The sequence below is a fragment of the Scyliorhinus canicula genome, chromosome 6 (assembly GCF_902713615.1).
Source record: "Scyliorhinus canicula chromosome 6, sScyCan1.1, whole genome shotgun sequence".
Lineage (NCBI taxonomy): Eukaryota > Metazoa > Chordata > Chondrichthyes > Carcharhiniformes > Scyliorhinidae > Scyliorhinus > Scyliorhinus canicula.
Window position 1 is genome coordinate 157,031,527 of NC_052151.1, and position 26,976 is coordinate 157,058,502.

At 51.3% G+C, this 26,976-nt stretch overlaps 1 protein-coding gene across 7 annotated transcripts in view; it reads right to left on the reverse strand.

Annotated features, from left to right (window-relative positions):
- LOC119967594 (doublecortin domain-containing protein 2) overlaps nt 1–26,976 on the reverse strand; it is a 223,954-nt gene that overhangs the window by 27,740 nt on the left and 169,238 nt on the right. For 6 of the 7 annotated variants that reach the window (XM_038800324.1, XM_038800322.1, XM_038800323.1 and 3 more), the window contains 2 exons: nt 11,770–11,835; nt 3,168–3,351 (listed from right to left, as the gene is read on the reverse strand). In XM_038800324.1, coding sequence (XP_038656252.1) covers nt 3,168–3,351; nt 11,770–11,835 — 250 coding nt within the window. The remainder of the gene's footprint in view (nt 1–3,167; nt 3,352–11,769; nt 11,836–26,976) is intronic. The other variant, XM_038800327.1, reaches the window with a different exon arrangement.

The following is a 26,976-nucleotide window of genomic DNA, read 5'->3' on the forward strand; positions in this document are numbered from 1 at the left end:
CTGCTGAGTCCCAATCAGATGCCGAGCCTCTGAATAAGGTTTTCACAGAGCTGATACAGATGCTAGGACACAGCCAGCAGATTCAGAAGAGGATGTCAGCCACTTTCCAACGAGTGCCGATTGGGGGAGTCCCAAAGGTGATGGGTGCAAGATATGATGCTGACAATGCATGGCACCAAAGCCAATGCTGTTAGGGAACAACCGCAGTGGAAAGCCTGGATCAAGACATCAGTGTCTTGAGTGCTGATGTCCAAGGCAAGGCTCAGCCTGTGATGACCATGGCGGAAGGCCTCGACCAACAACATGTTCCAGTCACTGAGGGATGTGTTTCAGACGCAGGTGGACATTGCCAAGGCACTGCAGAGCATGTCCCAGTCACTGAGAGATGTGTTCCAGATTCAGGTAGACATTGCCGGAGCTCTGCAGAGCATGGTCCAGTCACTAAGGAGAATCGCTGAGGCTGTAAACACTATGGTGCAGACAATGGGGAGACGCCAGGACTGGCAGAGCCAGATAATGCTGAGGCTTCTGGAACTCACTCCAGCTGCCCCTCCAGCCCACGAATACCCCCAGGGCCCTAAGGGCACTATCAGAGAGGAGGAAGCACTGGAGGCCAACCTGGGGACAGCCACCAAGTGGTCTCCAGTTCTTCCGAATACCTCCCTCTTGACATCAGCACATTTCAAGGGCAGGGGACAGAACAGGGTGGCACGGCGATGCTAGTGTCACTGGTAGGTCGGCCGGGGCCTTCTGGCTCCAGGTCCTCCACAGGACATCCGCCACGGGAATCAAAGGCCGCAGGGGAGAAAAGCAGCAGGCTGCCTCCACCTCTGATGTGCATCCTGGGGATACACCTAAATGTAGCACAAGACCACGTAAAATCAAGAAGCTTGAGGATTACTGAGTGGGCACTGGGGGGGGGGGTTCACGAACTGTCACGAGGGGGAATGGAAATATCCAATGTTCACTATTAAGACGTTACATGTGATACAATTGAAACCTCTGTCACATTATTCTTCACAGCAAACCTGTCTGCATCCCCACCCCCTGTTCCCCCGCCTCCTGGCACAGTGGTCCAAGATGTAATGCCCCCAATGCAGACCCCGTTCAGAGCATGGGTGTGACCGATCTATCAGCAGAAAGATAGGAGTCAGATTTTGATATAAACTGAGGAGCGCCAGAGTTAATCTCACAGAGGGTGTTCATCACTCTCCTGCCTTGTAAATTGACCCGCTGACAGTGCTGACACAGGTCCATCACCCTGGGGTGACATTACAAAGACCGTGAGAGGGTGGAATAGTGTAGTCAGGAGGGAGGGAAATGGCTGCGAATCCTGCTACCTAGAGATCTTGGTGGGCTTGGTTCAGCTCAAATTTGATATAATCAGCTGCCCAGGCATACAGCTGACCTCATGGATGCACTTGTGGGCTATAGCTTGTGAAATGCCTCAAGTCCTCGCGAGAGCCCTGGAATGAACCAGTTGCATTCAAGTTCAGGGTTGCAGTGATCGTACACACATCAGGGGTCCTCCTCCTCCATGGGTTCCAGGTCTGCGAGGATATCGCACAGGTGCTGCACTGTCTCTGTTGAGACAAATTCTCCGGCAGCACATGCTGTCCGTCACATCTTCAAAAGTGGAAGTGTTTGGTAGGACAGACAGGCAGCAGCTATTATGGGTCTCCACAATATTTAAAGATGGCTTGAAGGCTTCATAAATGAAAAACCCCTCGCCCCACCCCCACCCCTCCCCCCAGCCATTGGGCACACCCCAACCTGGAACCTGTCAGCCCCCACAACCAAGCCAAACCACCCTAAGGGTCCCCCAGCCACCCTGAGCACTGAAGCTGCAGCTGCTGTGCCCCTGAGCTGCATATCCCAAAATGGAAATGGCCACTCACCTCGTCAGTTCCCCTCAGCAGCCATTGCGCCAGCTTCATGTTTTTAACAATAATAATCTTTATTGTCACATGTAGGCTTACTTTAACACTGCAATGAAGTTAATGTGGAAACCTCCCTGTCGCCACATTCCGGGGCCTGTTCGGAAAAAGGAGTACTAAACGAGGCCTGTGTGATTTCTCACTGGGGAGCTGGTTAATTCCCATGAGGCCGTTCCATTCAATCACAGTCTCGCTCATGAGATTGAAGTAAATGTAAATTGGGGTTAATGATTTGCTCGCGATATTTGGGCGAGATCTGGATCCCGCCATCGGGAGTTGGCCAATTAGATGGCAAACTGATTCGTGGATTCTGGCCTTTCCCGCTGTTTAACTGGTACACCCAGATCTGCGCCAGGCGCAATGGGGTGGTTACATCGCGCCCAATGTAATCAATTCTTCTCAAACTTCACAAAACAAAGTCACCAGAAGTTGGAAGCCAGAGTGAAGGCTAAATTCAAACAATCTGTGCCCATATGTAGAGCTTTAATTCCCCTGATTATCACAAGCAGGGACACAGTAAAGCTGCCCTGCCAAACAGGAATAGTCTCCCTGCAGAGAAGGACTTGCATTAATGATGTCCCAGGCCCAAAATCCAGACCATTTGGTCAAGTTCCAACCTCATTACTTCCTGTCCCCACAGAAAACAGGCAAATTGGTAAGCCAGGAACCTGGCCTGTTTGCAGTGTGACTATTACTGCTGTCGTTCTTTTCTGAAGTACATTATAAACATGTGTTGCCTTTTGAGAAATTTAGGAATGTTTGCTGGTTTAGGTTATTTTCCTGTGCGTGTTTACATCTTCGCCATCATATCCTACAGAATTGTTGATTGCAGTGATTAGCTGTCAGTGTCCATTTGATAATGAATGAGAAGATTTGACTTATTAATTTTTGATGTGGCTCTGTCCTCCCCACTGATGTGCCAACCACAAAATTAGCCAGGAAAATGTCAGTGCTTAGCATCATAAAAATAGTGAAAACCGCAACCTATCTGCCATGATTTAAAACACAGTGAAGGGTAATGCAATCTAAGTTGTGTGCATTTTGTTTTGCTCTCTATATCTGTTAGAGGGTAACAAGGGGAAAGTGTTTCTGAAATCGTGGAGTTGATTTGAAAACGCTCAAAATCGATTCATTTATCCAGAGTTAAAATCAGGAAAGTGACAGGAAATGAAACACTTTGAGAAATAAAAAGTGCTTAAATTTGTTTTCAGGGGGCAAGTTGCGACTTACCATATTCTGCCAAAGGGCCAGTTGAATGTTTGTGATGTTTGACCTTCATGGGTTTTGCGCGGAAAATGGAGTTCTTCTCCCTGGACGGCTTTGCTTCCAGATCTTTTGATTGCCCTTGGACTGTTTGTGGAAGTCCCACAAGTACTTGTCCATCTGTTGTGGAATGGGAGCTATCACCTTCAGACTAGAAATGAAGGAGAGAAACATTTTCCATGTTCTTAAAATAGTTTTTATTTCCGTGCATCAGACAGATGAAATGGCTTGCATAATGAATACACACTGCAAATTCATTTCTCATTAATCCTTTTTTAATGACATATTAAACACACGGGAACAGTCAGTCATTGATTTCCCCTTAATTCCTGCACTGTTTCGCCAAACAGTTTATCAATCAGATAGCTGGACAACCTCATGATTTACTGACTGATCGTGGGAGCATAGCATTTGCGGGGAAAAAAATTCTTCACTAAATTTGGGAGCAGCAGGGAGTCATGCATCACAAGCCCAAAGCTGTATAATACCGTCTGCACAAAATGATACATTTAATTTGTTCATTGTCCCCATTTATACAAAATACTCACAGTAACTGACTCTGAGATGGGAAGGGGGGAGGTGGGGGTGCTGGTACATAGATTTGGAGTACATTCCAGTTCAGAAAAATAACATTCTTTGGGTCAGGTTTTGGGTCGCCTGGAAATTTTCCCTCATATGGCTTTTTGACAGTTATTTTTCTCGACGTCGAGGAGTTCACGAAGGTTACTTGCCTCTTCTCAAAATATGAATGCCTGTCATCAATTTCCTGAGAAAGTACTGCTATTTTCAGTGTTTCTTGTGCTCAGCAAAACGTGGGTCTGTCAGCACCTTGAAATGGAATGCTTTTCCGTGTTAGGCACAATTAGTGGCCAAATCTGTTGTGTCAGTCAAGTGCAGACTAAAACAAAAATCAATGGTTTGCATTTATATAGCACCTTTGTCAAAGGATCATCTGGACTCAAAGGATCATCTGGACTCGAAATGTTAGCTCTTTTCTCTCCCTACAGATGTTGCCAGACCTGCTGAGATTTTCCAGCATTTTTTCTTTTGGTTTCAGATTCCAGCATCTGCAGCAATTTGCTTTTATTTTCCAAGGTGCTTCACACATGCATAATCAGAGAAGAGGAAAAGTTGCTTCTATCTGCTCCAATAACAAGTCTTACATCCGCCTCTAAGAGCACTCCAACTACATCAGTGTGTTTTATTTCTTCAATACCAGCCATTCTCATGAGCCTTCAGAACTAGGATAAGACCAGCTTACACTTAACAAAGAGGGTGTTCTCAGTTAATCTATCTTGACTGAATTTAAAGTTAGCTTTTAGAAATGATTTACACAGGCAGCATGGTGGCACAGTGGTTAGCATTGCTGCCTACGGCGCTGAGGACCTGGGTTTGAAACCCGGCCCTGGGTCACTGTCCGTGTGGAGTTTGCACATTCTCCCCGTGTCTGTGTGGGTTTCACCCCCACAACCCAAAGATGTGCAGGATAGGCGGATTGGCCACACTAAATTGTCCCTTAATTGGAAAAAATAATTGGGTACTCTAAATTTATTTTTTTTAAAAGAAATGATTTACAGGACAATGATGGGAGAATGTGCCCGTTCTCAGCATCACCTCAAAACATAATGGTTGGGATTCTCCACCCCAGGACCTCCAGATGGAACAGTGAATTGGGCATTGGGAGGAAATTGAGATTGCCCCCCCCCCCCCCGCTGGCGGAGTGAATGAGGTGCACAGTGCACGCTCGCGAGGGGATTAAAATAAATGCAAATGGATCTTAATGCCCATTCGGCATTCCAAGCACTAAGTGCATGCCAATCACTGAAGTGTGTGATTTCATTGCACCAACCTCGCTTTGATCTGGTTAATGTTCACGTACATTGGGGTTTCACCACCTAGGCCACTGAGGTGTGACAGGATATGAATGGATCAAACAGCCGATGTTTTTTATAAACTGTCAATCACAGGCCACTACTCAAAAGCTATGAATGGCCTGCAGATAGTGGATCTGTGGGAACAAGACGCAGGTACAGCTGCTCTCCTTTGAGGAATGAACACATGGAGCTGCAAGGTAAGTATTTCAGCTATAACGCTTCCCACTGCCCCTGTCTGGGCCACTCTTTAGCTTCCAGACAGTGGTCCCTTTTCTGTGTGGGGAGGGGTGTTGGGGGAGGAGGAGTCTGTCTGTGGAAGGGAGGACGTCTGTGCAGGGAGTCCCTGTGGGAGTTCCACTATTACAGGTGTCCCTGTGGGGGAGGAAGGGGTGGAACCTTGGGTCTGCTTTTACAGGGGTTCTTGAGGGGGTCTCCCTATTACAGGTGTGTCTGGGAGGGGTGTTGGGGGGGGGGGTCTGTGTGTGGAAGGGAGGGGGTCTGTGCAGGGAGTCCCCGTGGGAGTTCCTTTATTACAGAGGGCCCTGGTGGTTACCCCCTAATATAGGGCTTCCTGGGGTGACTACCTATTACAGGGGCTTTTGGGGTGTGGACTCCCTTTTACAGGGATGTCTGGGGATGTCTCCCTATTACAGGGTTCCCTATGGGGGGCGGTTCCCCTTATAACAGGGGTAACTGGAGGGGGAGGCAGATCGGGTCACCCCCATACATGGGGGTAGTGGGGCATCCAGGCAATCTAGTGTTGGGGGGGTGCTGCTGTGCGCTGGGGAGAGGGGTTGGGGTGTTTACGGTTGTGGAGGAAGTCTGGGTCAACTTACAGTTGGGGTGTCCAGGCCGATTTGCGGTGCCAGGGAGATGGGGCAGTGGCTGGCCACGGGACCTCGCTATCGGGCCATCCGCTCAAGGTGGCGGCTCGATAGTGGGATTTCCTGGGAATCCCTCATATTCCACGCCATGCATATATTTGCATGCTATGGAACACTGAACTGCACCCCACTTTACAACAGCAAGGGGATTATAAAACTGGTATATATCAGCTCCGACTCTGAGGCTAAGTGCAAAGGATCTGTGGTGTATTACATGGAAAAATTTGGCGTCGCCCCCTCACCGATGCTGTGACTCCCGGCCTCCACAAAATAAATGGTTGGAGAAATGCCGGATCTGCAGCCGCGCATGCTCACTGCGACAACCTGCAGCGGTCGCGCCATTTAAACATGGTGCCGGACGAGCACGGACCTAAACTGCCATATAGTGTCCCCTGGCCACTCCTTCACCATCCCCTGGCCACCCCCCCACCAGTCCCCCCAGCCTCGCAAAGCCCCACCTGACCAGCAGCATGGCTCCCGCCCGACTGTGGTGGTGCTAGACACAGTCCGCAGCCACCATGCCAGGTTCCCGCATGGCTGAGACCACAAGTGAACCGCGCCATCGAGAACCTGGCCCATCCGAGGTGGAACATTGAGTGGGGAGCCTTCAGCCAACACGCTGAGGCCGTCCCAACCGTGTGCGGCACGCACCGCGATGACGCCATTTCGGAGGGGACAGAGCATACGAAACCTGCGTCAAACAGGCGCCGCCCCCAATTTCAAAGTCAAAAGGGATTCTCCGCCCGATCTCCAATTACAAAATTGGCATCAGGGAATGACGAATCCCTCCCATAATTTCCCAAACGGAGAATCCTGGCTAATAGCTTTGACATAACATGGATGAGATGAACAGCAAAATGTCTCCATATAGTCTCACAAACTATATCTGAACACTCATGTCCAAAGGTTGCACCCTCCTGAACTGTTGTACATTTTCCCACATATCACCAGTCAATGCTTGGCTTCTTTGAATGAAAGTGATGAATCGTGCCTCTTTCATGATGTGAACTCACATTCATGTTGGGTTGGGTTGACAATTTCACAATTCACTTTAAATGGGTGCAGGGAAAATATTAGTTCCATCAATCTGAGCTGGACTAGTCCAAGAGAAGGAACTATGCTAATCTGGCTGTTCAGGCAAATTTACCACATCCAACAATTTGTTTAATTGGTGATTCTTCAAAGTCAAAGCAGATCTATCACTGACTGGAGAAAAACTTCAGTGGTGACATTTTGCATGGAGGAGATTGCAAGAAACTGCTAGTTTTATCTCTTGAACGATGGAATCGGTGCCAGAATCTGAAAGCTGGCTTGTGGTGAATTGGCATTCTTCCATGCACATTTCCACTGAAAAGGTTACTGTGTAATAGGGTTGCCAACTTACGATGAGCTCATGTCGCCTCACTGGCACAGACCAATTTCACCCTCAAATTGAATCTTTTTTTATTAAATGTTTTTAAGGCATTTATATATATATGTACACATCAAATACACCCAAAACCAAAAAGAGAACAAACAGGAAATCTCATAACAAATAAATAACCATCACCCCTGCGCCCCACCCTCCCTCCCGCTACCCTCCACCCACTCTGCCTCTTTTTTTAACCTCAAAGTCCCGTTCCCCCCCCCCCACCCCCCACCCCCGCCGCTCCCTGCTGACTTAACTATCCTGGAAGAATTCGATAAGCGGTTTACATCTCTGGACAAATCCCTCCACAGACCCTCTCAAGGCGAACTAGATTTTTTACCAAAGGAATTCCGGGAGGTCGCTCACCCAAACCCCCAGGTTCGTCGAGCCCGAGACCCTCCATCCCAACAAGATTCATCTCCGGGTTATTAAAGAGGAAAAGGCCAAAATGTTGGCCTCTCTAACAGCCCTACGTCCAGCCTCCGCTGCGGCCCTCCCCCTCCCCCCGACCCACTTGCAAGTCCACCCAATGCGGAGCGTGGTCTGAAACCATGATCGACCAGTACCCCAAGCCGACCACCTCCGGCAATAATGTCTTACCCACCCCAAATAAATCAATCCAAGAGAACATTCTGTGCACATGGGAGAAGTACGAAAACTCCTTCGTCCTCGGCCTTTCAAACCTGCACGTGCCTAACTCCACCTCCCCTCCGCCCTCCCCCCCCCCCCCCCCCCCCCCCCCCCACACGTTCCATGAATCCCTTCAGCTCCTTTGCCACCACTGACACCCTCCCTGACCTCAGGCTTGACCGATTCAACCTTGGAGCAATGACCGTATTAAAGTCTCCCCCCATAATCAGCCGGTGCGAGTCCATGTCCGGAGTCTTCCCCAGCACTCACCTCATAAACTCTAGATCGTCCCAGTTTGGGGCATAAACATTTACCAGAACCACTGGCATACCCTCCAGCTTTCCACTCACCAACACGAACCTTCCCCCCGAATCTGCGCCTATATTCCCCACATCAAACGGCATCCGTTCATTTACCAGCACCGCCAATCCCATGTCTTCATGTCTAATCCCGAATGAAAGACTTGCCCTTTCCACCCTTTCCTTAGCCTTGTCTGATCCCTGAACTTCAAGTGTGTTTTTTGTAAAAAGGCCACGCCCGTCTTCAAGCTTCTTAGGTGTGTGAAAACACACAACCATTTAACTGGCCCATTCAGCCCCCTCACATTCCATGTAAGTAAGCTGGTCGGAGGGCACCCTGACTCCCTCCCCTGACGATCAACCATACCCCTTCTTGGGCCAGCCCCCGGCCTATATCACGCGCCCCTGCAGGCCCACCCTTAAATGTCCACCGTCACCACTCCCTCCCATGCTACGTCACAGAAACAACACCTTTGTCAGCAGCCCCCCGATCCCCTTTCCCTCAAACAAAACAACTATCCCATCCCCCTCAGCAACACTAGCCACCTGATCAACCATCACTGCGCTCCCGTTAACTAGATGTCTCTGCTATCCTGGCAGCCCCCACCCAAGGCGCCTAAGTATCCTATCCCACTCTGATTCCCCTCCCCCCCCACCCTGCTTGCACAACTCACAAATAACAACAAAACACACCTCCTTCTCCTGCCAGTCCATTGTCTCTTAAAAACTCCATCACCTCCTCTGGTGTTCCAAAATAATGTTCTCGGCCATTAAACGTCACCCAGAAGCGGGGCGGGTACAACATTCCAAACTTCACCCCCTTTTTAAAGAGGACAGCCTTTACCTGATTAAACCCGGCTCTACCCTTCGGCAGATCCGCACCCAGGTACACCCAAAGCTCGCTCCCCTCCCAGGTGCATCATCTGCCTCACCCATCTCAATAACTTCTCTTTGACTGGGAACCGGTGAAGACGCACCACCATCGACCTCGGCAGCTCATTTGGCTTCCTCATCAGCGCCCCATGCGCTCGGTCGACCTCCAGAGCCGGTCAAATGCCCCTCTCCCATCAACGTGTCCAACATTTTGGCTCCATATGAGTCAGCGTCTGCTCCCTCGACGCCTTCAGGCATCCCTACGATTCTTAGATTCTGTCTCCGGGAGCGGTTCTCAAGTCCTCCACCATCTCCTTTAACCGCTTCTGGGTCTTTTACATCAGACCCACTTTAGCCACCAATGAGACGAACTGCTCTTTATGCTCCCCCACTGCCTCCTCCACTTTCCGAATAGCCTGGCCCTGGAACGCCAGCCTCTGCTCCACACGATTAATTCCCACTTTTAACAGTTCCACCGCCTTCGCTAAGTCCTGCTGGGCCTTCCTCCTCTGCCGGCTGAACTTCTCGTTTACAAAATCCACCAGCTGCTCTGTTGACCTCTGGGCATGCAAAGCTGACCATTTACCATCCGCCATCTTGATCTGTGGCGCACAAAGTTTCTCTTGCTCCAACTGCTCCCTTCTTCTTGACCCACTTCTGGCCCGTGGATGCATCCACCAGTCCCACCACTGGAGTTTAACCTTTCTCCAGTCGGCCCTGCACCTTTTTTCCGCAAAGCATCCACCCTGCAAATGGGGAATGGTCCAAAAATACTGCCTCGAGCGGGAGTTGCCTAATGTGCGATCACTCACACCTTGGCCGCCACCCCAAGTCCCAAATCTGACTCTTTACTCAACTGATTCTGGACTGTTGGTTTTGTATCAAAGTGAACAGAATCATGCTGTGTGACATTAGCATGCAAGTGCTTAACTTTCCATTTGAAATTCTATTGTCTACTATTCTGAAGGGGTGAGGCCATTAATATCTCCACTAATGCAGCAGAGGAAGGAATTTCACACAAACACATTAAGCATTCATTGAAATCAGCTCTGAAGAAGGGTCATATGGCCTGTGGTGAATGTGTAACCACTATAATTCACACTGTACATTACTGTGTCCCTGTGGGCTCTATCTGTGAGCCGTTGCGCGGCTCTGCCCACGGGGGAGATGAGGAGCATGTACAGGGCTCCGCCCTTGGCTCCGCCCCATTCAGGAAGTATAAGTGCTGCGGTCCTGCGAGGCCGCCCTCAGTTCAGCACAGTTGCAGGCAGGCTCAGTTGTAAGCCGATTAAAGCCACAGTTTACTCCAACTCGTGTCTCAGAGTGAATTGATGGTCGCATCATGGCCTTAAAACGTTAACTAGGTGTCTCTCTCCACCGATGTTGCCAGACCTGATGAGTTTATCCAGCATTTTCGTTTTTTGTTTCAGAATTCCAGCATCCCCAGTATTTTGCTTTTACTGAAGCATTCACAGAATTTCTACCCTTTCCGTCTCCTACGGTGGCCAGAAAGTGAAGGGGAGTTTGCAAAGGACGACAGAAATTAAATATTTTTCTCAGTGTTTGCCGATATTTTAATCATAGCAATTCTGTCCATGAAAGCAATGAGCCAATGCCAATCAATAATTAATAATCAAAATGAACATGTGTCAGAATAGAAGGGTAATGAGGGAATTACACATTAAGGTTGTGAAATTGCTCCACTCTTGGGGTCTATGTTCATAGATCTTTGAAAGTTGCCACTCAAGTGGATAGAGCTGTGAAGAAGGCCTATGGTGTGCTAGCGTTCATTAGCAGAGGGATTGAATTTAAGAGCCGTGAGGTGACGATGTAGCTGTACAAAACCTTGCTAAGGCCACATTTGGAGTACTGTGTGCAGTTCTGATCGCTTCATTTTAGTAAGGATGTGGAAGCTTTGGAAAAGGTGCAAAGGAGATTTACCAGGATGTTACCTGGAATGGAGAGCAGGTTGTACGAGGAAAGGTTGAGGGTGCTCGGCCTTTTCTCATTAGAACGGAGAAGGATGAGGGGCGACTTGATAGAGGTTTATAAGATGATCAGGCGAATAGATAGAGTAGACAGTCAGCGACTTTTTCCCCGGGTGGAACAAACCATTACAAGGGGACATAAATTTAAGATGAATGGTGGAAGATATAGGGGGGATGTCTGAGGTAGGTTCTTTACCCAGAGAGTAGTGGGGGCATGGAATGCACTGCCTGTGGAAGTAGTTGTGTCGGAAACATTAGGGACCTTCAAACGGCTATTGGATATGTACATGGATTACGGTAGAATGATGGGGTGTAGATTAATTTGTTCTTAATCTAGGACAAAAGTTTGGCACAACATCGTGGGCCGAAGGGCCTGTTCTGTGCTGTATTTTTCTATGTTCTATGTTCACTCTATGCCACTGGCCTCACTGGAAAAGGAAATCAGTTGCAGTGTAAAAGGGGGCCGGTAATTCCCCACTAGCCCATTTCACACTCTCAAGAATCTAGCACACAGCATCGCCTACGAATTACAATGTTGGTGTGATATAACATGGGCTAATCGTAGGATTGCCGTTTTGCAAACTAAGCCACTGGTGGTCAACAACCAGTTTACCTGTTGGGGAGAGGCCAACATTCCAGAATCACTTGATCCACCTTGTGAAATGTGCTGTAGCTCAAACTGAAGAAACAAAAATTCAGATTAATAGCAGTTCAGCCGAATTACAAGGCAAAAACTTTGAACATGGGAGAGAACAAGTCCTGAAAACCCAAACTGAAAAGACTGCATTATTCCAAAAGTATGCACACGGGCACCGCTGCTTATTACAGAACCTCACAGATACACTTCCGTTTTTGCTCTTTAGAAAGAACGAACTACCCAGTGTTACCCCGATAAAGTAATTAGCAACACCCTCTTCCTCAACATTTATTGCCCATCCCTAATTGCCCTTAAGGGGGCAGTTAATAGTCAACCACTTTGTTGTGGATCTGGACACACATATAGGCCAGACCAGGTAAGGACAGATTTCCTTCCCTAAAGGACATAATGAACCAGATGGGTTTTTACAACAATCGACAGTGGTTTCATGGTCATCATTAAACTTTTAATTCTGATTTTTAACAAATTCAAATTTCACCATCAGCAGTGATGGCATTTGAACCTGGGTCCCAGAGCATGGCTCTGGATCTCTGCTTTACTACTCCAGTGACAATCTTCCCAATTCCGTCAGTCAGCCACTGAGATTGACCGGCAGATCTCTATGGCAGGAGGGACAGAGGTTGTGTCTTGGCCGGTTTAGCCTGTCAGCAGCACTTTCTGGTTTCGTAATGGGCTTCCTTTATGTGAGCAATCTGCCCCCTCTCTTTACCTTAGATTCTTTTACGTCCTCAAACAGTGACAAAATATGAAACAGAGATTAAATTTAAACTAGCCCTTGTACAACTGGTGAAATGATCCCAGCAAGTATGGGTTAGAAGGAGTTGTAGATACTGTTGAGCAGAGACCTTTGAAGGATCCTACAAAGCAATGAGGATTCTTTTGACCAACAATGTAGAGTTGCACTGTCAAGGTAGCTAATCGCTAAATTAACCACTCTCAAACATGGTTTGCTGTTATTATAAATCCTCAATACAAGTAACATTTCTAATCCATTTACCAATATTGATTGCAATTAGAAGGTTATCAAGAACCCAGGCATTTTTATTGAAATGCTATCTACTATGATAATATCCAAAACTGAATATTCCGGCATGCTTTAGTTGGAGGTGTTACAATAGCTTTCTGGACTAATTGTATTCAGACCATGGATAATATCTGTGGTAGAAAATACAATCCACACAAAAGAGAACCCAACCTCATTAATTATACACCGACATTTTACACTGTATTCCGCGGTGAGGAAGGCCTGATGGCGAGTAGTCCGCCATCATTTCCGGATTCCATTTGAATAAGCGCCCAACATCAGAGACCTAGTATTGAAGGAAGAAAGTGGACCTCCTGTAAATGAAGATTGATCTCAGGGAGCACTCTGAGGCTAGAAGATGGGTCTCCTGAGAAGAAAGATGGATCTCCAGGAGCATTCTGAGGCTGGAAGATGGTCCCCTCCAGCACAGCCTCCATCTTGAACTCCAGAGACAGCAGTAGGCATTGATCAGGTGAGTCCCGAAACCTACACGCCACATTGTCCAAGACATGTTTCACGCTGGCGTGTTTTCCCATCGGCATCATGGAGAGTCTGGCATGGAGGGGGTCAAGCCTTCATATGCATCCCATTAACGGGATGCAAGTGAGGTTAACACAGCCTCTGGTGAGTCTTCCAGCCCGCCATAGCAGGCACCAGAGGAAGATCCCACTGTAAATTGAAGCTGGTATGAAAATAATTTCTCAGCCTCCCTCCATATTCTCCCCTCATGCCAATCATCAAACCCGCTAGCGGAGCTTGGGAGAATTCCACCAGCATATTTAGTACTCAAGTAGGAGCTTTTTTTAAATGTTATTCAGCTTAATCTATCAGTGCATTTTACAGGTTTCTTCATTGTGAATAAAGATCCTACTTGCAAACAACGCAGGGAGAGACTGAGTTAGATTTTCTTCTGTATTCCCATTGGAAGTGGGGCAGAATAATGGTGGGGAATGAGGCAATCCCTGGCAATGATTATACTGTCATCTCACCACCCAAGCTCAATTTTACTTCCTCCCTCATCCTCAAAGGCTCCTCCATTGTACACACATGAAATGCAAAGTACAGTAAGCCCAAGTCCATTTTACACCACCTGACGATCCAGTAACTGTTTCTCCTTGAAACAACCCCAGGAAGGCTGCATGAAGCTTGTCATCTGGGAATCCGCTGACTCTTTAAATACCCAGCTACCTTTCTTGGTTCCACACTGGTGATCCTACTGCAGCACCACCAGGGAATTTGTGCCCAGCGCTGGCAGGCTCCACCTTGCCAGGTGGAAATCTTGCCGACAGCCCTGCACGCATACACTACTACCTTGGCCTCGCTACATTCTCTTCCAATTCCAATTAAGGGGCCTCACGGTAGCATGGTGGTTAGCATCAATGCTTCACAGCTCCAGGGTCCCAGGTTCGATTCCCGGCTGGGTCACTGTCTGTGTGGAGTCTGCACGTCCTCCCCGTGTGCGTGTGGGTTTCCTCCGGGTGCTCCGGTTTCCTCCCACAGTCCAAAGATGTGCGGGTTAGGTGGATTGGCCATGCTAAATTGCCCGTAGTGTAAGGTTAATGGGGGGATTGTTGGGTTACGGGTATACGGGTTACGTGGGTTTAAAAACGGGGCAGCAGGGTAGCATGGTGGTTAGCATAAATGCTTCACAGCTCCAGGGTCCCAGGTTCGATTCCCGGCTGGGTCACTGTCTGTGTGGAGTCTGCACGTCCTCCCCCTGTGTGCGTGGGTTTCCTCCGGGTGCTCCGGTTTCCTCCCACAGTCCAAAGATGTGCGGGTTAGGTGGATTGGCCATGCTAAATTGCCCGTAGTGTCCTAATAAAAGTAAGGTTAAGGGGGGTGGGTTGTTGGGTTACAGGTATAGGGTGGATACGTGGGTTTGAGTAGGGTGATCATGGCTCGGCACAACATCGAGGGCCGAAGGGCCTGTTCTGTGCTGTACTGTTCTATGTCTATGTCTATGTCAGGGAAAGTTGGCAAGGTCAGGGCATAGTCAGAGAGGTGGGCACAATTCCCACCTTGCTGCCACACATACCACAAAGAGGAGGCTCTCGTACATCTGTTTCCTGTTCAATTATCTGTCTGCAGCTACTTAGCATCATGCTGTAGTTCACATGCTAAGTGTTGCTGTTCACAACATGACTGCCAGTATTGCTGAATGAAGTCATTTGTAATTGTGCCAATTGGCAGTAAGCACACAACCTCTTATACTCTTATACAATTTAGCTGACTTCATCCACAGTGAGATAAATTACTCGGTGTTCTTTCCACAAAACAAATTAACCAGACTCCAAGCAAACCTTTCCAGACAGTTAATAGAGAAAACTCCTCAATTGCCTTTCTTCTTCTGAGGTTGGTCTTCCCTTAACGTACAGTATTAAGTTTTAATAATTGTCCCAAAAATGCAAGTATTTAACTGATTTGGTGATTGCCTAAAGTTAAATTTGGGTTGGATTCTCCGTTTCGTGACGCCCAAAGCATGTTTCTCGATGGGGCAGAGAATCGGTCTTCGGGGGAAAATCGGGATCGAGCACCCGTGCGGCGTTACGACCATCCTTTGGAGGAGGGATCAAGGTTCACCACGGTGCACCAGCAGGAGGATGTAAATGAATGCAAATGGGTCTTTAATGACTCATCTGCATCCACTTGGCTGCCGCAGCACCAGAATCTCTGGTGCTCCATGATTATCCGGTCCCCTGGTATTTACCTTCAAGGCCCTGTTGTGGCAGAACTTGGTGGGCCACAGGGGTAACCCCTTAGGGGAGTTAGCCCCAGTGCCCACAGAGGGCTGCACTCCCACTCTACCCCTCCTTTTGTTGTATTATATTGCTACTCCTGGTAGCATGTTGTATTACTTGGTTAAAGTAATATCTGTCGTTACTGGTTGCAGATGATCTTGAAGAATACACGAGACTTCGATGTAAATTAAACAAATTTATTAAGTAACGATAAAACTAATAAATGAGTTTGACACTCTACTGAAGTCTAGAAATAAAGTAATGCGATATAACTATATAAATTGTATCTGAACTACACGTGGGGCAGGATTCTCCCGTACCCGGCGGGGCAGGGGGGTCCCGGCGGGACTGAGCGGCGTGAACCACACCGGCATCGGCCTGCCCCAAAGGTGCGGAATCCTCCCCACCTTCAGGGGCTAGGCCGGTGCCGGATTGGTTTGCACCCCGCCGGCCGGCGTGGAAGGCCTTTCGCGCCATGCCAGCTGGGGCCGAAGGGACTGCACCGGCCGGCGAGTGTCCGTGCATGCGCGGGTGCATCAGCGGCTGCTGACGTCATCCCCGCGCATGCGCAGGGCGGGGGTCACCTATGCGTCGGCCATCGCGGAGGCTGACACGGCTGACGTGTAGTAGAAGAGTGCCCCCAAGGCACAGACCCGCCCGCCGATCGGTGGGCCCCGTTCGCGGGCCAGGCCACCGTGGGGGCACCCCCCCGGGGCCAGATCGCCCCGTGCCCCCCCCCCAGGACCCCAGAGCCCACCCACACCGCCAGGTCCCGCCGGTAAGGGATCTAGTCTGATCCACGCCAGCGGGACCGGCAAAAGACCAGCAGGACTTCGGCCCATTGTGGGCCGGAGACTTCGGGCAGCCCTGGGGCCCATTGAGTCGCGCCAGTCCCCGCCATTCTCCAGGGCGGGTGGCGCGACTTACGCCTCGCTGACTTTTGGAGGGCCGGAGAATTTGGTGGCCGTTGGGGACGGGACTCACGCCGACCCCCGCCGATTCTCCGACCCAGCGGGGGGTCGGAGAATCCTGCCCGTGGTGTCTAGGCTGTGATCTAACTATACTGTACTACTGCTGTCTAGCTAATCCTGAATGGAAAGAGGCCAAGAGCCTTTGGGAGCTCAGTTATATAGTGTGATCTGGTGATGCTCTCTAGTGGTAGTACAGCTAAGTGTTGCGATTAACCCTTTAGTTACATGTCTATCTAGATATCATTACATCTCTAACAGACGCCACCCCCAAAACCCCCTCAAGGACCCCTTGAATAAGGAGACAACCTTAATAGGAAGACCCTCCCCTCCCTCAGGGACCACATGAAAAGGGACCCACCCACCCACTAACATGCATGAGTGATTGGAATGCACGTATGTGATTGAAATGCACTTACCTCTCTCTGATGTGGTTGATGTTTGTAAACATTGGGGTTTCACCACTGAGAGTCACACATCCGTGAAGGGAGATGAATGAACCAAGGCTGCAGCTGGTTTATGGGAGCTACCAATCACAGCAATCTACGAGAGATGAATGAATGGCTTGCAGCTAATGGATCTGTGGGGTTGAAACACAGCTCACAGCTGTTCCCCTTCGGAATGGACACGTGGAGCTCCAGATATAATTTTCTTCACTCCTCCTCTCCTGACTGCTGTCTAGCTTCCAGACAGGGTCTCTTTTCTGGAGGGGGGGGGCAGTCTGTTGGGGCCCACTGGTAAGGGGGTTCCTATTGGGGGTCCCTTTAGTTAGGTGGTCTCTGTGGGGATACCTCCAGTTAGGGGGTCCTTGTAGAGAGGTCTCTTTAATTAAGGAATTCCTGTGGGGGTTCTCTAAAGTTAGGGGGTCTCTCTGGTTAGGGGGTCCCTGTGGGCGTTAGGGGGTTTCTATGGGGGTGGAGCCCTCTAGTTCAGGGGTCCCTGTGGGGGCCCTTCAGTTAGGGGGGGTCCCTGTGCAGTGGTTCCTCCAGTTAGGGGGGCCCTCCGGTTAGGGGGTCCTTTGGGGGGTCTCCCTTATTATAGGATCCCTGGGAGGTGGGGGGGGGGGGGGAGGGTGCATCGGGTCACTCATGTACTTGGGGAAAGAGGGGTACCCAGGCAATCTGGGGGTGGGGGATGCTTTGCAATGCAGGGGTGGTTGCTTTGAGGTGCAGGGGTCGGCGGGGGAGGGGGCACGGGACTCTGCTATTGGGCCGTTCGTTCAAAATAGCAATAAATTTGCATGGCAGGGGTACGGAACTGTTTCCCGATTTGCGCTCCCGGGGGAACGTAAATCATTTGCAATTCTCCTCCGGCAGGAGAACGTAGGACAGGATTCTCGGTTCCGTGCTCCTGTTGTCTGGTGCAGTGCGCCCCACACAGCACGGGATACTCCCTCCCGGCAGCCGGCCCATGTGTTTTCCCATTGTGGCCCCCCCCCTCCGCCCCCCCCCCTCTCCCCCCCCCCCACCCCCCACCCCCCCACGTCGTTGGGGAATTTACGGGTGTGAGGGCGCTTTCCGGCGAAATGGAGAATTCCGCCGACGAAGAATCCAGCCCATAGTCTCCCAAACGGAAAGTCCACCCCCAAAATCTGAAATAACACCACAGCTTATTGTTACACCGACCGTTTAAAAGTTTTTGTCATTGTACAAAATTCCAAAGACATACACATCCTTTTAAAGAATCATGCTTTTTACTTTGTCAAAGAAATAATGAAACAAAGTTTGGAATCTCCGGTTCTCGATTGGATGAAACGCTCCATGACTGGCAGGAGGGGCAGCATGGTGGCGCAGTGGTTAACACTGCTGCCTCACGGCGCCGAGGTCCCAGGTTCAATCCCGGCCCTGGGTCACTGTCCATGTGGAGTTTGCACATTCTCCCTGTGTTTGCATGGGTTTCGCCCACAACCCAAAGATGTGCAGGCCCCTTAATTGGAAAAAATGAATTGGGTACTCTAAATTTATTTATTTTTTAATTGAAAGGGCAGCACGGTAGCACAGGGGCTGTTTAGCACAGGGCTAAATCACTGGCTTTGAAAGCAGACCAAGGCAGGCCAGCAGCACAGTTCGATTCCCGTAACAGCCTCCCCGAACAGGCGCCGGAATGTGGCGACTAGGGGCTTTTCACAGTAGCTTCATTTGAAGCCTACTTGTGACAATAAGCGATTTTCATTTTCCACAAGTGGATAGCACTGTGGCTTTACAGTGCCAGGGTCCCAGGTTCGATTCCCCGCTGGGTCACTATCTGTGCGGAGTCTGTGCATTCTCCCGTGTCTGCGTGGGTTTCCTCCGGTTGTTCCATTTCCCCCCACAGTCCAAAGATGTGCAGGTTAGGTGGATTAGCCATGCTAACTTGCCCTTTGTGTCCAAAAAGGTGAGGAGGGGTTATTGGGTTATGGGGATAGGATGGAAGTGAGGGCTTAAGTGGGTCGGTGCAGACTCGATGGGCCGAATGGCCTCCTTCTGCACTGTATGTTCGATGTTCTATGTCTGTCAGCAGCAGGTGTACTAAGTGAACAAGTAGGTGCAAATTCACAACTCAAGGCTGACTCAGCTTCAACACTAATTAGAACTAAATGTAATTTTAGCTCAGAGAAACAATTCCATTACTAGGAAAATGAAAATGTTACCTCAGTTCTCTTCTTTTTTCATAAATTTAGAGTACCCAATTATTTTTTGTTTTTTTTTCCAATTAAGGGACAATTTAGCGTGGCCAATCTACCTATCCTGCACATCTTTGGGTTGTGGGGATGAAACCCACGCAGACATGGGGAGAATGTGCAAACTCCACACGGACAGTGACCCAGGGCCGGGATTCAAACCCAGGTCCTCAGCGTCGTAATCCCAGTGCTATCCGTTGCGCCACATGCCGCCCTACCTCAGTTCTCTTATGAGATTGAGAGATGAGATACAAAGGCAGGGTTCCCCCTCCCTTTGTTTTCAGGGGGACAGGAATGGCAGTGGGATGCAGGGAATCGAACAGGGGTCCCAAAGCAAGTTTTACGCCAAAGGGATTTCCCCACTCAATTGTCCCCACCCCCGCCAAATGACGTAACAGGAAACAGACTTTAAAAGTCGAGATCTCCATTTACATCAATTTAAATCTCATTACCAGGCTTTTACACCTGATCGTCCCCACACGTTAAATTGTTCTTTCAACCACATCGACTGGTCCCCATGACATGGCCCTGTGAACAGAACGCACCAGAGGTGCACAGGCGAGTACAGCCACTGGGGGAAATAGATCATGCACAGGTAGTGCCCTGGCACTGCCTCCTTGCGTGGCCCCCTGGCGCTGCCTGGGTGATCAATTGGACTCGAATCGTGAAGAAGTTCCATATATCAGGCTTTAATCAACTAGTTGTGTGCCCGACAGTCGACTTACAGAGAAAGGCCGACTGCCGGGTTCTATGGGTTCTTATACCCCGCCTCGTAGGCGGGACTACTTTTCTCTCAGCCAATGGGTGAGCAGTCACATGACTAGCCTCAACCAATCAGCAGAGAGGCACATGACCGACCTGAGCCAATTGGCAGCGAGTGCTCTGCACCAATGGCAGATAGGTACCGTAAACCTCCTAGTCATACCACTACATTCACCCCTTATGGAGAAAGAACCTGGGGGGGGGGGGGGACAGGAGTAAGAAGGGGGGGGGGCTGTTGAACTGGTGGTATGACTAGAGAGAACGAGGTGTACCGGGGTAAATGGTGGCTGTCCACTGTCTCGCGACGACTGTACAGATACAATGAACGGCAATGAACAGTCCACAAATAGATAAAAAACGAGAAAAAAAATGTGCAACTTGTGCATTGGAACTTTGAATGACACGAGGAGTCCGATAAAAGTCCAGTGGAACATCAGATCGACGCGATCAGTCTGTCGGGCGCCCTCGATGTTCTGCTGGACCGTCGCAGCGGTGCCGGTGACGTCGGGCCGGTGGCTGTCCTTGACTCCGGGAGCGGCGGTCGTGATCCTGTGTCCGTACCCCTGGTCGGTGCTAGCGAAGCTCTGGCCGGGGGAGGGGGTTCCTGTGCGCTGGGCTGTGGGGGTGTGGGGGGTGGGGTGGGACTGGGCGGAGGGTGGTGAAGTGGGGGGTTGGGGCTGCACGCACACGGGTGCCAGGTCTCGAAGGGAGACCGTGTCCTGCCGACCATCGGGATACTCCACGTACGCGTACTACGGGTTAGCGTGGAGTAACTGGACTCGTTCCACCAACGGGTCGGACTTGTGCACCCGCACGTGTTTCCGGAGCATGATGGGCCCGGGGGTGGCCAGCCATGTCGGGAGTGGGGATCCTGAGGACGACTTCCTGGGGAAAACAAGCAGACGTTCATGAGGCATTTGGTTTGTGGCAGTGCAGAGGAGAGACCGAATTGAATGGAGGGCGTCGGGGATGACCTCTTGCCAGTGGGAGATAGAGAGATCTCTGGACCGTAGGGCCAGTAGGACGGTCTTCCAGACTGTGCCATTCTCCCGCCCGACCTGCCCGTTACCCCGAGGGTTATAACTGGTCATACTGCTAGAGGCGATGCCCCTGCTCAGCAGGAATTGACGCAGTTCGTCGCTCATAAAGGAGGACCCCCGGTCGCTGTGGATGTACGCAGGGTAACCGAACAGGAAGAAAATGGAGAGGGCCTTGATGACGGTTGTCGTGGTCATGTCGGGGCAGGGGATGGCGAAAGGGAAGCGGGATTACTCGTCAATCATACTTAAGAAGTATGTGTTGTGGTTGTTGGAGGGGAGGGGACCCTTGAAGTCCATACTAAGACGTTCAAAAGGGCGGGATGCCTTTACCAAATGCGCTTGCTCGGGGCAGTAGAAGTGCGGTTTGCACTCTGCGCAAATGTGGCAATCCCTGGTCACGGTCCTGACCTCCTCAATGGAGTAGGGCAGGTTGCGGGTCTTGACAAAGTGATAGAAGCGGGCTACCACTGGATTGCAGAGGTCCACGTAGAGGGAGCGGAGGCGGTCAACCTGGGCGCCGGCGCAGGTACCGCGGGACAGGGCATCAGGAGGCTCGTTGAGCTTCCCAGGGCGATACAAGATATCGTATTTGTACGTGGACAACTCAATCCGCAATCGCAAGATCTTGTCGCTCTTGATCTTGCCCCTCTGTGTATTGTCAAACATGAAGGCCACTGACCACTGGTCTGTGAGGTGGTCCTCCTACCGTCCAGATAGTGCCTCCAATATTGCACAGCTTCAACTATGGCCTGTGCCTCCTTTTCCACCGAGGAATGGCGGAGTTCGGAAGCGTGGAGGGTCCGGGAGAAGAAGGCCACGGGTCTGCCCGCTTGGTTGAGGGTGGCCGTCAGAGCTAAGTCAGATGCGTCGCTCTCGACCGGGAACGGGAGGGACTCGTCGATAGCACGCATCGTGGCCTTTGCGATATCCGCTTTGATGCGGCTAAAGGCCTGGCGGGCCTCCATCGACAATGGGAAAGTGTTGGATTGGTGAGGGGGCGGGCTTTGTCGGCATAGTTCAGGACCCACTTGGCGTAATAAGAGAAGCCCAGACAGCGTTTAAGGGATTTGAGGGAGTTGGGGAGAGGGAGATCCATCAGGGGGCGCATGCATTCGGGATCGGGGCCCATCACTCCGTTACGCACTACGTAGCCGAGGATGGCTAGACGGTCGGTGCTAAACACACACTTATCCTTATTATATGTGAGGTTAAGGAGTATTGCGGTCTGGAGGAATTTTTGAAGGTTGATGTCATGGTCCTGCTGCTCGTGGCCGCAGATGGTGACGTTATCAAGATATGGGAAGATCGCCCGTAAACCGTATTGGTCAACCATTCGGTCCATCTCCCGTTGGAAGACCGAGACCCCATTTGTGACACCGAATGGAACCCTTAGAAAATGATAGAGGCGCCCATCTGCCTCGAATGCGGTGTACTTGCGGTCACCCGCGCGGATGGGGAGCTGGTGATAGGCGGACTTAAGGTCCACTGTGGAGCAGACTTTGTACTTCGCGATCCTGTTAACCAGGTCGTAAATACGAGGGAGAGGGTACGCGTCTAGCTGCGTAAACCTGTTGATGGCCTGACTGTAATCAATGACCATTCGGTTTTTCTCCCCAGTCCGAACTACCAGCACTTGGGCTCGCCAGTGACTGTTGCTGGCCTCGATGACTCCTTCCTTTAGTAGCCTCTGGACCTTGGACCTGATGAAGGTCCGGTCCTGGGCACTGTATCGTCTGCTCCTAGTGGCTACGGGTTTGCAATCCGGGGTGAGGTTCGCAAACAAGGAAGGGGGGTCCACTTTGAGGGACGTGAGGCTGCAGACAGTAAGGGGTGGAATAGGGCCGCCGAATTTAAAGGTCAAGCTCTACAGGTTGCACTGGAAGTCCAGTCCGAAGAGTGCCGGTGCGCAGAGGCGAGGGAGGACGAGGAGTTTGTAATTTTTTTAAACCCTCACCTGGACCGTGAGGTCCGCTACGCAGCGCCCGCTGATGTGGACGGAGTGCGAACCTGAGGCTAGAGCTATCTTATGCTTGACCGGGTGAACGGGGAGCGCGCAGCGTCTTACCGTATCGGGGTGGACAAAACTCTGTGCTCCCGGAGTCTAGTAGGCAGCTTGTTTCGTGTCCATTGAGAAGGATCTGTGTCGTTGCCGTGGAGAGCGTGCGTGGTCGCGGCTGGTCGAGAGTCACTGCAGCGAGTAGTGGCAGGAGGTCTGGGTCATCTTCGCTTGCGGAGTAGGCGCTGGTGGGGTCCTCTGTATTGGTTCAAAATGGCGGCGCCCGTTGGCCACACGTGGTGTCGGGTCCCCAAGATGGCGGCGCCCAGGACCCACGCGTGGAGATGGGGCCCCAAGTTGGCGGCGCCCGGGACCCACACGTGGCGTCCGGGATCCAAAATGGCGGTGCCCGTGTGTCACGCGTGGTGGCTAGAGGCAGGGGCAAAGAGGTCCGTGGGTTGCTCATGGTGGCCGGGAGTGGGGGCAGAGAGGCCTGTGTGCCACGCGGGGCCCTGGAGGAGCGTGGTCGCTGCGTGGAACAGCAGCGACCAACTTTGATTGGCAGGCCACTGAATAGTGACCTTTCTTACCGCAGCTCTTACATACTGCGGAGCGGGCCAGACAGGTGGGGGTGTTTGGCCAGGCCACAGAAGTAACAGCGGGGCCCCGTGAGCTTATCAGGGCGTCCCGCAGCGCAGGCCTGGGGGGGATCGGAGTCGGCGGGGGACAGGGGAGTTGCGTGCCACGTTGCCCAAGAGGCTGCCGCGCGGCCGGGTGCATATGTGCGGGCGTTTCGGTCAGCAACCTCCAGAGAGAATGCGAGGGTCCATGCCTCAGTGAGGCTGAAAGTATCTTTTTCTAATAGTCGCTGGCGGATTGCAGAAGGTTGCATGCCTGCACGAAGGCATCCCGAATGAACAGTTCCGTATGTTTTGCCACAGTAACTTGCGGGCAGGCGCAATTTCTCCCCAAGACAACAAGGGCCCGATAAAATTCATCAAGGGACTCACCGGGGAACTGCTGCCTTGTAGCCAGGAAATGCCGTGCGTAGACTTGGTGAACAGGCCTGAGAAAATGTCCTTTCAGAAGGTCCATGGCCACGTCATAGTCTTGTTCATCCTCAATCATCGAGTAGACGGCGGTGCCCACGCACGAATGGTGGATGTGGAGTTTCTGCTCCTTGGTGGGTTGGCTGCCTATGGTGGAGAGGTAGCTGTTGAAGCACGCCAGCCAATGTTTAAAAGTTGCTGACGCGTTTGTAGCATGCGGGCTGATGCGGAGGTAGTCTGGTTTGATCCGAAGCTCCATTTCAAAATTCTAGTTGATTAAATTGACGTACCATCAATTGGACTCGAGTCGTGAAGAAGTTCCTTTATCAGGCTTTAATAAACTAGTTGTGTGCCCGGCAGTCGACTTACAGAGAAAGGCCAACTGCCGGGTCCTACGGGTTCTTATACCCCGCCTCGTAGGCGGGACTACTTGCCTCTCGGCCAATGGGTGAGCAGTCACATGACTAGCCTCAACCAATCAGCAGAGAGGCACATGACCGACCTGAGCCAATGGGCAGCAAGTGCTCTGCACCAATGGCAGATAGGTACCGTAAACCTCCTTGTCATACCACCACATTGGACATGGCCTCTGGCACTGCTCCTTGAGAGGGATTGTTCCGTGGCGGGGGGGGGGGGAGGGGGTTTTCAGTGGGGTGTTCACATATCCATTTTATTTTTAAAAGGGCGCCCCGATCTTTCAGAAACGTAAGTTGCTGGCGAGCAGCTCAATCTGAGCCCGCCTACTGGCATGATGTCATGGGACCGTCCGAGACAACGCTCTGCCAAAAACCCAGATAATTCCGGCCAAAGTTCATACAGAATAGCAGGAGCTTTGGTTTGCATCAAGAACATGTTACACCAGGGACGGGATTCTCAGTCAGCCGACGCCGGAATCCGGAAATGCGATTAAGCGCAGAATTTGTAATGATGTCGAAATCATGGCAGGTGCATATTTCGGACCATATCGCAATTCTCCTTGGGTGCCTTTTGGTCCCACCCATCCCATCAGCTGTATGGGCCTGCTCCAGCACAAACAGTGTCGTCTTGTTGGCTGGGATGGTGTGTGGGAAGTGAAGTGTGTGTATGTGGATGCAGCTTTTTGGCATCCTGAGTGTCAATCGCGAGTCTGGCGAATCCGGCACCATTTCTCATTGGAATTGATTGTGTTCCACGTGGTGCCAATGCTAACTCCTTAACAGTCGCTGAATCGCTCCAGGTGCTAACTCCTTAACAGTCGCTGAATCGCTCCAGGTGCTAACTCCTTAACAGTCGCTGAATTGGTCCAGGTGCTGACTCCTTAACAGTCGCTGAATCGGTCCAGGTGCTAACTCCTTAACAGTCGCTGAATCGGTCCAGGTGCTAACTCCTTAACAGTCGCTGAATCGGTCCAGGTGCTAACTCCTTAACAGTCGCTGAATCGGTCCAGGTGCTAACTCCTTAACAGTCGCTGAATCGGTCCAGGTGCTGACTCCTTAACAGTCGCTGAATCGGTCCAGGTGCTAACTCCTTAACAGTCGCTGAATCGGTCCAGGTGCTAACTCCTTAACAGTCGCTGAATCGCTCCAGGTGCTAACTCCTTAACAGTCGCTGAATCGCTCCAGGTGCTAACTCCTTAACAGTCGCTGAATCGGTCCAGGTGCTGACTCCTTAACAGTCGCTGAATTGCTCCAGGTGCTAACTCCTTAACAGTCGCTGAATCGGTCCAGGTGCTGACTCCTTAACAGTCGCTGAATCGGTCCAGGTGCTAACTCCTTAACAGTCGCTGAATCGCTCCAGGTGCTAACTCCTTAACAGTCGCTGAATCGCTCCAGGTGCAGTGCCAGTTCTGCTATCAAGAAAATCCACGAACCTTGCGCCAGCAGCAACACTTCAGGCTGGCTTCTCCGATTTTGCGGCTATGTCCGGAGGGTGTCGTTGGTGCCGCTCCGGGAGCGTGTTGGCCTCGTCTTCGTTACCCCTGAGTGGAAACAGTGGGAGGACGGATCCTCCTGGGATGGGGGCTGCAGTGAGGTTCGCTGTGGGGAGGGTGAGTGGTGCAGGGGTGAATGAGGCAACCGGTGGGGGAGGGGTGTCAGGTCGGGGGCCGTGGGTGGGGATCCAGCGGGTGCCAGGTCCCAGAGGGAGACTGTGTCCTGGCGCCCGTCGGGGTGCGCCACGTAGGCGTACTGCGGGTTCACATGTAGGAGGTGGACCCTTTCGACCAAAGGGTCTGACTTATGGGTCCGCACGTGCTTGCGAAGGAGGACAGGTCCAGGAACTGTCAGCCATGTTGGGAGCGAGACCCCGGAGGTGGACTTCCTGAGGAAGGCAAGGAGACGTTCATGGGGGGTTTCGTTAGTCGCGGTGCACAGGAGCAATCGGATAGAGTGGAGCGCGTCAGGGAGGACCTCCTGCCAGCGGGAGACCGGGAGGGTTTTCGACCGCAGGGCCAGCAGGACGGCCTTCTAGACCGTCCCGTTCTCCATCTCCACCTGCCCGTTTCCCCGGGGGTTGTAGCTGGTCGTCCTGCTCGAGGCAATGCCTTTGCTGAGCAGGAACTGACGCAGCTCATCACTCATAAAGGAGGATCCCCGATCGCTGTGGACGCAGGTGGGGAAACCGAACAGGGTGAAGATACCGTGGAGGACTTTAATGACCGTGGCAGAAGTCATATCCGGCATGGAATAGCGAAAGGAAAACTGGAGTACTCATCGACCACGTTCAGAAAGTACATGTTGCGGTCGGTGAAGGGGAGGGGCCCTTTGAAGTCCATGCTGAGGCGCTCAAAGGGGCGGGAGGTCTTCACCAGGTGCGCTCAATCTGGCCGGTAGAAGTGCGGCTTGCACTCCGCGCAGACTTGGCATTCTCTGGTGATAGTTCTGACCTCCTCAATGGAGTAGGGCAGGTTGCGGGCCTTGATGAAATGGAAGAACCGGGTGACCCCGGG